The following is a 13,671-nucleotide window of genomic DNA, read 5'->3' on the forward strand; positions in this document are numbered from 1 at the left end:
GCCCTGTTTCCACATTTTCAACATGGGTAACACTTACATTTATGTTGACAGCTGAATATCAAGCAGAGTGCTGTGCCTGGCACATAGCAGATCTCAGTAATAGGAAGGTTAAAACAATTAAATATATACAATCTAGAGAACCAGGTTTCTGACAGAACTGTATAATTTGATATAAAATTAAGTGAGAATTGAAAGTGAAATTACATTTCTCTGAATCCAAGTTTAATCTTAAGAAAATACATTAGAAATTCATATTTTGGAAGAAGCTATTTTAAAAAGAAAATTTAATATGAGGAATGTTGAGATATTTGACAACAAATTATTTAGCATTTCCTTTGTTTTGCTAAAACACAGAGCCCACTAGTACCAGTTTAAAGATGAACATGACTCTTTTTAAAATCAACACCTCTGAATTCCTTAAAATTCAATGTTGTGTATACAACCCCTCTCCTCCCCTACCCACATCAATTTAAATTTATGGGAGTTCTAAGTTAAGAAATGTACAAAACTTCAGGCACACATATTTTCAAGGTCATTATTATCCAATTATCTATTATCTAATTCTCTATTGTTGATATTTTATAATTTGGCTGTGTTAGGCAGCCTTGTACACCTTGTTAGCACCACAGTAGGGGCGCTGGTTCCTGCACTTAATTACGGTGGAGAAGAGGGGAGATGCTTCTACTCTGGTTCTCTAACCAGAGTTTGCTGGAGCCACAGTGGAACAGCAGGCACCTCAGGCCACCCCACAGCAGACCACAGAAATAAGATTCTACCTGTGACAGGAAGCTTAGCTAAGTTTTCTGAGCCAGATCAGGACTGGAGTTCATTTGTCTAGAGCTGCTCCCGCCCAGGAGCTAAGGAGTCTGCTTTGAGGACTGTAAAGAGTTTCAACAGGCTACTTTCCTTTCTTTAAATCCCAAAGACCCTATTTCAGAAAAGAACTTTAGGAACTGTGGCAAGGTAGCATCTCCAAGTTTGCTACTGTGAATTGATGCTCAGATTTTCTATGTTCAGGGGAAATGATGGAGATAGGATTGGGAACAGGAAGTTTGCAAGTTAATAGTTCATCATTTTGTTTTAACCTGTAGATGGAATATAAAGAGCCTCCCAAAGTCTTAAAAATGCCATAAGTACTGCTAATGTTATAAGGGACCAAAATGTAGATGCTGCCTACAAGACATGTGGGTGTCCTTTCAAAAATGCCCTGCTCAATATTTCTTAATACTAAAACACAGACCAGTGCAGATAACGTTATAAGTAGAATAATGTGATTCAACTTATCAGAACTGCCCCTCGTCTATGGACTCCTTTGCGTCGAGCAGTCTAGCTCCAGCGCACATGGCTTAGCTGAAGGAGAACAGGCTCTGTCACCATCTCTTTCCATCGGATGCCCTTGTGCAGGGTACAACTTGCACGTCAATGTGTGGTGGCCCTGAAACTAGTATTTTAATACCTTCTATATATCCAGACTGACCATGCTGTGTTCTGATCCTCACCTTGATTTTTAAATGACAACTCTAGAGATTGACTGAAGGGGGATTTGAATCCATTTATTTGAATCTGCTTATTTCAAAATCAATGTATTTTCTGTTGAAGCAAGCTGCCTTCTACTGCTACCTTCCTTTCTTTAAAAATATTTATTAAGGGTTTTAATCTCCATGACAGTGCAGGAGGTCCTATTCATGGTGTGAAGGAGAGAGGCATACGTCTTTTGGACAACCTCAGATCAGATCTAAAGTGGTAAAGCAAAGATTTACTATTACTGTCAGTAGACTCTTTCAAATAGCTTGAATTTCTCATCCATTTTTGATAAACACAGATGTGTCCAGTTTAGCTTATAGTAATAATTCTCACTCTTTTCATAATAAGGGCTTCCTTTCCCTTATTAAAAACATAAATACATCTGTTAAACATATTGCATTCACTACATAAGAATTTGTTTATTCATTTTCAGTTAAAAAGATAATATTAAAGAGTACATAATTCAAAAATCTAAAGAAAGAAATTGATGATAAATGGCAACAACAACAACAAAAGAAACAAAAACCCCACTGAATTTATTTAGTAACAGATATTCAGATAATTTGTGCAGTAAACTCTGTTATCAGAAAGACCTGAAGTTGAATTCCAGTTTCTCTATTTGTTTTCCATGTTATTTAAACTTCCTAAGATGTATTTTTCTTTCTCTGTACCTGCATCATCCAATTATGATAAGGAATATGAACGAGACACTGTAGGTAAATGGTCTGGTACACAGTGCCCTCTATGTGTACAGTGTGTACTCAGTAAATGTTATTTTTCTCTTATGAGAGAATATAAAAGCTAGGAAGCATTTCAGAATAATAAAATAACTCATTGTTGAAAACGCCTGACTCTGTGAATCTCTAGGAATGGGAGACGTCTCCAGAGTGAAGACAACAGTGTGGGCATAGAGTCTCAAGGGCACCTATCATGAGGTGGGGCAGGGCTGAGATAGGTGTGTGTGAGGTGGAAGATACCATTCAGCAACAAGCTGCTCTTTTTGCTAGTAGTCTTCCAAAGTCTCCAAAAGAGCAGGGATGACTTCATCTATCTGAAGGGTCTCCAGGAACTAGACAATGCAGGTGTAGGTGTGGCTAAGAGAGCGCACATCTGGGTCAGCAATTGTGTGAGCCTTTTGTTTAGGGACTGTCCTGGGGGAGCAGAACTAATCAGACATGTGGCTATTCTCCCAAAAGTCATTAGGTTTGTGCCTGACTATTATGTTATAATGCTGAAGAAAGGAAGCTCCTGTTGAGTTAATATTTGTTCTGACTATTTTTGAGCATAAACTCATGCCTTCCTTTCCCACATCCTCACCAAAGTGAGATTGCTCACCATGAACTTGTTATATTAAAATGATTATTCAAAAACAAGATGTATTTCCTTCCTTTTGCTAAAGACTTGAGTAATCATCCAAGGGCAGATCTTTAAGGACATCTAAAACATAATTTTCTCCCCAAAACCTCAAGCTTTTAAAGTGCACTAAGTTATTTGACCCAACCATTTACAATTTTATTTTATTTTTGCTTTTTATGCATAAACCAAAACCACCAACCTAAAAGATTATTATTATTATTATTTTAGTGAAAATACTATACTCTGTGAATAAGTTGGGCACTCCTGGAACATGTTTTAACTTTATCAGGCTAATAAAAAGACATTGAGGAGAAAACAATAATTAAATACCAGACTAACTGGTGTTTAAGTATTAAAGTCAATTTATGTTTGTTTATTCAATCCACATTGACAGCTTAAAAATATCATCTTCCACTACTTTTTTTGCAAGAATTCAAGGTTTTGTATGTCTAGCCATCCTTATTACCCACCAGTGCACAGCCCTTGGAGGAACCGTGGTGCAGTTCCACACGTAGTGCTTTCTGTTCTCCCTTTTGCCTTATGCCTGTGTTTCCTGACAAAATGACACACAAACCAATGATTTGGAGAAGTCGTCTGGAATTTTTTTGTTGAGGGGAAATTTTTCCTGACATTATTTTGTCATTGAGACATTAGAATTCTCTGAGGATCGAGTAGTTAAGTGTTAAATTTCTCTGCCTTTATGTATATGGGTATTTTCAAGTGCAGAGTTTTCTCCAAATTGGTCAGTTTGCCTGATGGTGTTCTAATCTGCCAAATACTTGGTTTGAGTTCTTCCAATTTATGTTAAAGATTTTTCCTTTTACAAACTTGATAACTTACACCTGACTAGTAGCTCTTCTATGACAAAAGCCTGGCTTTGTCGCCTTTAGCAAAATGAAGCCAAAGAATGAAAATAATTTTGACTTATTGTAACCAAAATCTCTGCCTTGTTGCTAGTAATTATTTCTGAGAGTCTTTGGGCCTTTCATGACCTTTGCTTGCAGGAATATAGACTGCTTGCCTATCCAACAGTGAGTTAGGTCAGCCTCAGTATTTTCAGCAAGTAAGAGTGAAGGCTGGTGATAACATAATAGGTAACTCTTTTCTAGGTTTTGCAATGGAACAGATATGGTTGCTGTTGCTTTTAACAATAAGAGTACTTCCGGGGTCTGCTCAGTTCAATGGCTACAACTGTGATGCCAACCTCCACAGTAGATTTCCTGGTAAGTCTGAGCCTAATCTTTTCTCTATATCTGGAAAGAGTGATTATGTTTGGAAAGTAAATCATTTAAATACATATGAAAAATGGTGTGGGGATCCCTCTATATTAAGTGGATATTAACAAATGGCAACTGACAAAAGACATTTTTCTGGAGTTGTAAATTACATCCACATTGACATACAAAGTGTTCAACGTAGTTAATATCATTATAATGGCTGCTCACAGATGTAAAAAATATTGGCTAGTGGGTGATAAAATTGGGAAAGGCTAATTTTACTCCAAATTTGCCTAATTTATGCATTTTTCCTTCATAAGTTAATTCGGACTCTCAAAACTGCTCATATATGCTAATAGACTTATTAGAAATAACACTTAAGAAATAATTGTGAAATATTATGCAATACTCAAAAAATACTATTTCAATAAAATGTTGGTCACCACTAAAATACATGGCCATCTTCAGAGTGCATTTCACAGCAACCCACCAATTTGGTGACAGATAGGAGACTTTGACCATATTGATAAACATGTCTCTCAGGTTCCTCAAATCTGCACTCAATGAGATGTAAATCCAACAATTCAATTAAGTATTTGTCATTTCATATGAGATAAAGTTATAGAACCACAGTTCAACATTTTCAAAATAAAAGTTAGACAATCTGAAACTACTTTTTCAAGTCTGCCATCCAAATTGAAAAACTTCTACCACGTTTTCAATTCTCCATACATGTCATTACTCCTGTGTCCAGAGCAGGATAGGGCAACAACACACTTGCACAGAGCAATCAGTGGGTTGTTATATAGTTGATGTGAGATTTCTAGTTTATCTGCAGAGAGGCAATCTGGCTTGCTCCAGAGTAAAGACCAAAGTGTGTGGGAATGTCTTCATGAGCTCAAACCTAGGATGCAGATGTTTGGCATGTTAACTAAAACATGGAGGTCAGGAAAGAGAATGTCTAAAGGTAAGTATGCAAAAGCAGGTTTGTTAATGGTTTTGAATATCAGAAATGATGTTTTGCATTGGTTTGTTTGTGTTTTAGTTTTTTTTTTATTATGGAAAATTTCAAATGTATACAAAAGTAGAGATTAATAAAAAGAGCACTTATATTGATTATCAGCTCCATCAATTATCAAAATGTATAAATTTTGTTTTCTCTTCCTTATCAATCCCATCTCTGGAATATTTTAAAATAAATTCATAACAAAGAAGAATTTAAAAATCATTATACTTCATGTGCACACCTAATAAACTTAATGATTCTTTAATATTATCTAATACTTGGGCATTTTGCTTTAAAAATATCCACATTTATTAATATGTGTCTTAAATCTAATTTAATTTATGACCATTCCTCTCTGTCTTCGCTTTTCTAAAATTCTATCTATCTCTTTAAGTAATTTGGTCATTTGTTTTGTAGGACTCTGACACTCTAGATCTGGTTGACTGCCATTCTGACGTGTCATTTAATATGTGCCTCCTCTCCTGTATATCCTATAAACTAATTAGAGCTAGAGATTTGAGTAAAGTCAGGTTCATTTTTTTGACAAGAATACTTGATGTGTTATTTGTGTAATAAAACTATTTGTCTTTATTTTATAGGCAGTGAAGAGTCATTTAGTCTTTTTAAACATACCTTCTGAAGAGTTTGCAAAGGTCACATTTTGTTGTAAAAAGCAGACATTGGGAAAAGTATAAACACACGTCAGGAGAGACTAGAGACCAAGAGAAATATCATGAAGGCAGTGACAGTGGGAGCATAGATACTGTGTGGTGGACTCCCACCAGCACTTAAGGGCTGATTCCATTTGGGACATGAGAGAGGACTAGAGGATGTTTTGAACGTGGATAACTGAATGTTGATACTGTTATCTGACAGTGAAAGTATAGGGCACTTGCATATTTTAGAAAGAAATTTTGGGTTTGGAAAACATGAACTTGAGGTGCTTTAAGAACTTAGAGTGGCAGCGTCTGTCCAGTAGTAGGAAATATGGCCCTGGGTCTAAGAGGTTGACACTGGAAACAGCTATGTGAGACCTGAATCCCTGTGCAGCAAGTGAGCAAGAAGTGGGGGAACAGGGAAATTAAAGTTATGAAAATAGACTACTAGCTAGATAACTTTGGTGGTGAAGGAAAGGAAGAAGAAACCTAACTCAGCTATTTAAATGAGAAGAAAGAATTTTAGGATTAGAGGACTAGAGACAACTGAGTATACATGAGTAATGGGAAAGTACTCCAGAAATTTGAAATAATTGAGATAACAAGGAAATAAAATGTGGATGAGACTTAAGGTACAGGTCGAAGAGTTAACCTTGAAAAGTGGTAGCTGATTCTTTGATTTAGGAGCAAAGGAGAAATAAGACACAGGCAGAGGAGTTGAGAGATGCTAATGGTCTCTATCTCTGCAGTGAGGTGGGAGGCAGGGGCTCTGAGAATGAGGGGCCAGGGCCTGGGCCAGGCCCTGAGAGGGATGGTCAATGCTTTCTTACGCTGTGATTGATGAAAAAGAAAGCCCAAATGTAAAAAGATTGCTTAGCAGAGAGGATCTAGCTGCTGTTGTAGTTATATATTTGTAAAGGTAAATAAAATACGGAAATGAGCCAGGGAGTGATTAGGACAGTAAAAGGAAGAATTTTTCATATGGTAAATTTTAAAAATTATGATAAATACACATTTATGATTAAGAACAACTGATAGAGTATATCTATTATTCTCTCAAGTCTATTTTTCCAATTAAAAACTCAGTCATGTGTTGGGGAAACAATTAAAAACAAAAATCTCTCAATCCAGAAATCCTCTCCACAAAAATGGTAGAGATAAAAACACTTTTATCATTGAATAAACATTAAGCTAGAATGTGGTGCTCATCACAGGCAATCCACTAAGAGGTTGCAGACAGAAAGAAATCTCACTCTTTTACTAGTATATAGCCAAGCAGATGCAACCTATCACGAATATGTTTTCAAGATAAACAATAACAAGACCTGAAGTAGGAGGACTTGACACCACCATTTGTCACATAGTTTATCCTAAAATTACTTGATAATTCTGTTAGCATAATGGCTTTATCCAGAGGAAAATAAAATCCTCATATCTTTATGAAAGGAGGTACTTTTGCCATCTGGAAGCAAGGAACCCACTGAAGTTAGGCTCTCACCCTCCCACAGGGTGCTTTCTTTTTTGATATTTACATTTTCAAGAGATACTTCCCAGGTCTGAAAAAGACATTTCTAGGTCATAGAACTAACAAAAGACCTGTCTAATTTTCCACAGGATTTACATACATTTCAAGGAGAGGAGAAAGTACTTACAATTATATTTTTGGATGTAAATGGTCTAAAAGAGGGAGAAGTCCTTTCCTTTATTTTCAACAAGGATAACTAAGCCTCTTATTTTTAATTTCTGTTTGTCTTTATAAATCTTAACATTTTTAGTATTGTCTGGCTTAGACAACAAATATCCAAATTTTCTAAACCTACACACACACACACACACACACACACACACACACACACACATTGTTGCAATTTAAAATTTATATTTAAAAACTTTTGAAATCCAGATAAATCAGGAATTCCAGGAGAGGCTTTAAGTTTATATGGGTACTAGAGGCCCGGTACACAAAATTCATGCACGGGTAAGGGCCCTAGGCCTGGCCGGCAATCATGACCAATCTGTGGGGTGACCTGCGGGGTGATCAGGGGGCCTCTGCTGGCACCCGCCTTGGTCGGCCTGGAGCTGCCCACTTGCCTGCTCCAACCCCAGCCCTCGCCAGTCACCTCGCCAGTCACCTGACCTGGGGCCTGTGGGCTGGGGGCAGCTCTTGCATTGAGCGTCTGACGCCTGGTAATCAGTGCACATTATAGTAACCGGTCTTTCCACTGGTTGTTCTGCCGTTTGGTCAATATGCATATTAGGCTTTTATTATATAGGATTACTTTCAAGTAAGTCTACTTTTGCAGGTCATTTGAAAAAGATCAGAGTGAGCTAATAAAGCCCAGAGGTTAATTGCTCACTCCCCTCTTGACTCACTTTTCCATATCAAGATCACTCTTGATGTCATTAGGAGCTTCACAAGCAGCTCAGCTACTGAGCAGTGGGCTAGAATGAGAATGAGTCTGGTACAGGAGAGGGGCTATCTAAATGCAAAGTAATGTTAATAATGAGAGTAATCATCTCACCCTATCTGACCTTTGTGTTTCATGGCATTAGAACTATTTTCTTTAATTTCCATGGCATTTATCCTTGAGCCAAGGGAAATACCATGGTCTAATTCATTTCCAATTTAAAGGGATAATATTTAATTTTAAGATTTTTAACTATTGGCTTTCCAAACTAATAGCAGGGAATAGAGATATGCCCAACTAACATTATAGTGTGCTCTTCCCAGTATAAAACTCAAACCACAGTTGACTTTGAGGGTATCAAGGAATTATTTTACCAGAGTGACATACATAGATAATTGCATTTGACCTCTGTTACTGATGGGTACCTTCTGGAACTAGCCCCTTTTGTGGGCAAGATGATAGTTTATAAAGGTTAACCTAATCTTTCAGATTTCTAAAGAAGTCTTTAATGATAAAGGCATAACCAAGGAGAGATTAGGTTTATGGCACCATAACCTTTGAGTCCGGACACTGTTTTATGGTGACTAACCAGTTAGGGGAGACTGAATGTATACCAGTGTTACATAACTTATCATTGATAAGGAAGAAAACAATAGGTTCCTCATATTGAATGCTAGGAACGTTACATAATTCTCTCTTTTATTTCTTAAAACAAGCATACAACACCATTTTTTGAAAATTTTTATGAGTTTTTTTGAGGCAAACTAATAACATATGCCAGGGAGCAAGATCTCAAATGCTTTAGAAAATAATAGTTTGCAGTTTCTTTTATGCATTTTAAATTGAGGGAATGTCAGGAAAGTAAAACCATTTTTTTCCCAAATATATATATTTTTATTTCAAGAGAGGAAGGGAGAGGGAGAGAGAGATAAAAACATCAATGATGAGAAATAATCATTGATTTGCTACCTCTTGGATGCCACCTACTGGGGATCAAGTTCACCACCTGGGAATGTGCCCTGACCTGGAATTGAACTGTGATCTCCTGGTTCATAGGTGGATGCTTTACCACTGAGCCATGCCGGCTAGGCGCAAACAACTTTTTTATAATCCTTATTTTATGATCTGAAAATTGAAGAATAGAATGCTGCCAAGTTAGCAATTGACAAATAAAAAAATTAAAAACTAAAAACTAGACTTTTTCAATCAAACAATGATGCCTAAAAGTGAATTTTAAATAGTTTAAATAATCATGTATACAAACAAAAATAATCCAATTAAAGATGGGCTCCAAACCTGAAAAGGTAGGTGAAAATTGTTGAACATCACTATCATCAGGGAAATGCAAATCAAAACTACAATGAGATATCATTTTACAGTTGGTAGTATGGCTATCATAAAAAAGACAAGAGATAGTAAATGATGATAAGGATGTAAAGAAAATTGGTGTAGCTACTATGGAAAACAGTATGGAGGTTGTTTTTTTTTAATTTAAAATAGAACCACCATATTATGTAGTAATTCTACTTCTGGGTGTATATTTGAAAGAAATAAAATCACTATGCAAAAGAGATATCTGCACCCTCATGTTTATTGTAGCATTATTCAAAATAATCAAGACATGGAAAAACCTAAGTGTGCATCAACAGATGAGTGGATAAAGAAGTTTTGATATCTATCTATTTCTATATCATCTATCTCTATCTCTATCTCTATCTATCTATCTCTATCTATCTCTATCTCTATCTCTATCTCTATCTCTATCTCTATCTCTATCTCCATCTCTATCTATCTATATCTATACATACATAAAATGGAATACTATCCTATCTAATAAAAGAGAAACGTGCAAATTGACCATACCTCCACGACACCCACAAGCCACGCCCACCAACCAATCAAGAGCGAGTATGCAAATTAACCCAACCAAGATGGTGGCAGCCATGGAGTTGGAGCAAGCAGGAGGCTTGGGTTGCCAAGCTTCCCCCGCCCTGGCCTGCCCTGGCCTCCGCTCAAGGCTACAAAGTTTCAATTATAGAAGATAAATAAATCCCAACAAAGATGGCTGCAGCCATGGAGCTGGAGCAAGCAGGAGGCTTGGGTTGCCCCCAGCAATGGAGAAAGCCAAGCTTCCCCTGCCCTGGCCTACCCTGGCCTCCGCTCATGGCTACAATGTTTCAATTATAGAAGATAAATAAATCCGAGATACCTGCTTCCAGCCTATGCTTGGGTCGCTGGGGGGTGTGGCCAGCCTGCAAACCACCACAGGCCCCTTGCCCAGGCTGTCCCATGCCCCAAGGGAACCCCCACCCTGATCTGGGATACGCTTCAGGGCAAACCAGCCAGCCACCACCCATGCACCAGGCCTCTATCCTATCTAATAAAAAGGTAATATGCAAATTGTCACTCCAAAATACAAGATGTCTGCCCCCATGTGGTCAAAGATGGCTGCCCCCATGTGGACACAAGATGGCTGCCACAAGTTGGCCTGCAGGGGAGAGCAGTTGGGAGGAACCAGGCCTGCAAGGGAGGGCAATAGTGGGCAATCAGGCCAGCAGGGGAGGGCAGTTGGGGGCGATCAAGCTGCAGGGAAGGGCAGTTGTGGGGAACTGAGGCCTACATGGGAAATCAGTTGGGGGGGACCAGGTCTGCAGGGGAGGGCAGTTGGGGAGGACCAGGCCTGCAGGACAGGGCAGTTAAGGGTGACCAGGCCTGCAGGGGAGGGCAGTTGGGGGGGACCAGACCAGCAGGGAAAAGCAGTTAGGGAAAATGAGGCTGGCGGGGAGGGCAGTTAGGGGTGATCAGGTCAGCAGGGGAGGGCAGTTGGGGGGGAGAACAGGCCTTCAGGGGAGGGCAGTTGGGGGCAACCAGGCTGGCAGGGGAGGGCAGTTAGGGGTGACTAGGCCGGGAGGGGAGGGCAGTTAGGGGCAATCAGGCTGGCAGGGGAGCAGTTAGGCATTAATCAGGCTGGCAGGGGAGTGGTTAGGGGGTGATCAGGCTGGCAGGCAGAAGCGATTAGGGGCAATCAGGAAGGCTGCAGGTTAGCAGATGGGAGCCAGCAGTCCTGGATTGTGAGAGGGATCCCAGATTAGAGAGGGTGCAGGCTGACATGAGGGATACACCCCCGTGCATGAATTTCGTGCACTGGGCCTCTAGTTCATTTATAAACAAAGAAGAAAATCCTGACATTTGTGACAACATAGATGAACACTAAGGGCATTGTGCTAAGTGAAATAAGTCAGAAAGAGAAAGACAAACAGACAAATACTGTATGATCTCACTTATGTGTGGAATCTTAAAAAAACACATAAAAAGAGACTAGATTTGTGGTAATGAGAGGTGGGAGTGGAGGGTGAGAGAATTGGATGAAGAGTGATTAAAAAGTACAAACTCCCAGTTACACAATAAATAAGTTCTGGGATGTAATGTACAATATAGTAATGATAGCTAAGTAAAATCTAAAAGTTCTCATCACAATGAAACAAACATTTAAATGAATACTAGTGTTCCACAGGAAATAAAAGAGAGAATCACCTATTTAATCAATATAATTCATGGGTAGGTCAAGCAAAATGAACTGTCTGGTTTTGTGTTAGGCTTTGCTTAACCTTTGCAATGTTCTGTACCCCAAAACAAAGTAGAAGCAAATCTATACTAATAAAAGCCTAGGTTGTCCTCATGCGCGACTTCATCATAAGATAGTCACCACAAGATGGCCACTACAAGATGGCTGCCACAAGATGGCTGCGTGTACCTGGGGGTCCCACAGCTCTGCATGGCATGGAGGAGGCTGGTCCTGGTGGTGGAGGCAGGTCATGGCAGAGGAGCGCAGTTGGGGGCCATTGAGCCAGCAGGGGAGGGCAGTTGGGGGCCCATCAGACCTGCAGTGAGGGCAGTTGGAGGCGATCAGGCTGTCAGGGGAGTGGTTAGGGGGTGATCAGGCTGGCAGGCAGAAGCAGTTAGGGAAAATCAGGCAGGCAGTCAGGCGAGCGGTTAGGAGCCAGCAGTCCCAGATTGTGAGAGGGATGTCCAGCCGCCAGTTTAGGCCTGGTCCCTGTGGGCCTAACCGGCGGTCGGACATCCCCCAAGGAGTCCCAGATTGGAGAGGATGCAGGCCAGGCTGAGGGACCCCCACCCCCATGCACGAATTTCATGCACCGAGCCTCTAGTAATGTAATAATTACCCTAGAGAGTATGTTCTGGATCTCTGTGTAGATAAGAAAGACCAGTTCTCCTGCCTTCTTCCTCTGTAGTGGTGTTTTGGTCTCTCAAGTTGTGGAGAGTTTGCCTGCTTCCACTGTGCACCTGTGACTGCAATTACTGCACCCGATGAGGCAGAAGAACTGATCCAGGCAGCGATTGCTGATCACATCCTGATTAATCTACAGTGATAAAGTGCAGTGGAGAGAAGAGCAATTAGTCAGCAAGTTCAGTGGCTGAATAATTCAGTCCCTACCCTTCTTTACTTTAATAACAAAGTTCTTTATTGAATGAATTTTTTACTTTCTCTGATTGTAGAAGCAAAACCCATATGCTTTTTTTTTTTTCTTCCTGAAAAAGATGACCAAGCTCCTCTGGTTTGGGGAAGGTAGTGTGGGTATACATGTGCAAAGTTTGCCTCAGTGTTCCTACAACACTGAAACAACAGCTTGCATTTGCTAACAAGAAACAGATGTAAAAAACTGAGATGGCAAGAAACCTGTTCAATATAGAGAGGAAACCTGAAATTTCTAATCCACTTTAAATTCTTCATCAGCTGCTGGCATTTCATGTAGATGAAATATCAATACCCCTTCAGGACTTCTTGCTCTTTTAGCAACTAAACCTCAATATTGTATAAAAACTTAAGAGGAATAGTAACTTTAAAAAATGAGTTAAAGCAGCATACATAGCATCTGTTCTCTAAGCAGTTCTGTTTATGTAATGCCAAATATTGCTGCTCTCCTCTTACAGGGATAGAAACAGAAATGGTATATCAATTACTCTTTAATCTGCTTAAATGGTATACATTAGTTTTGGGATGTCTACCAGGAAGTAAATTGTTTCCAGGTGAGGTTTCTATGGCAATACAACGTGATTCCCTCCAGCATACAGAAAAGGCTCCTCCAATTAGATTGGAGAGATTTTGGTTCATACTGTCAAATTTAAACCAATGCTACTATGAACCCTGGATACAGGTGCAATAATATTTATGTGAATACCTGCATCTGAACCGCACAGAGCCTCCATCTGCTCACAATAGACTCACCTATCCTCCCCCCATGTCTCTGACCACAGTTTCAGAGAGTGCCCAGGGCATAGCTGCCCTTTGAGGTGGACTATCTCCTTCCTTCAGTTATTAAACTGCTATGGTTTGTTGAATGGAGTAGAGGTGGGGGTAGGAGAAGACAAATCCTATTCCCAAGTTTGTTTGATACATTGCCACCTGAGCACTAGAATGGACTTATTTGGGCTAAGTCTCACAAAGTTTTTCATGAATCTTTATTCACTGAGATTGAAATCAG

General features: G+C 39.4%; 1 protein-coding gene across 1 annotated transcript in view; it reads left to right on the plus strand.

Moving 5' to 3' along the window:
* Positions 1–994: 994 nt before the first annotated feature.
* LOC307097422 (zona pellucida-like domain-containing protein 1) overlaps positions 995–13,671 on the plus strand; it is a gene marked incomplete at both ends in the record, with an annotated part of 44,167 nt that continues 31,490 nt past the window's right edge. Inside the window, 2 exons of the mRNA XM_079767445.1 lie at positions 995–1,031; positions 3,990–4,103. Coding sequence (XP_079623571.1) covers positions 995–1,031; positions 3,990–4,103 — 151 coding nt within the window. The remainder of the gene's footprint in view (positions 1,032–3,989; positions 4,104–13,671) is intronic.

This window comes from Cnephaeus nilssonii (genome assembly GCF_951640355.1).
Source record: "Cnephaeus nilssonii genome assembly, chromosome: 3".
NCBI lineage: Eukaryota > Metazoa > Chordata > Mammalia > Chiroptera > Vespertilionidae > Cnephaeus > Cnephaeus nilssonii.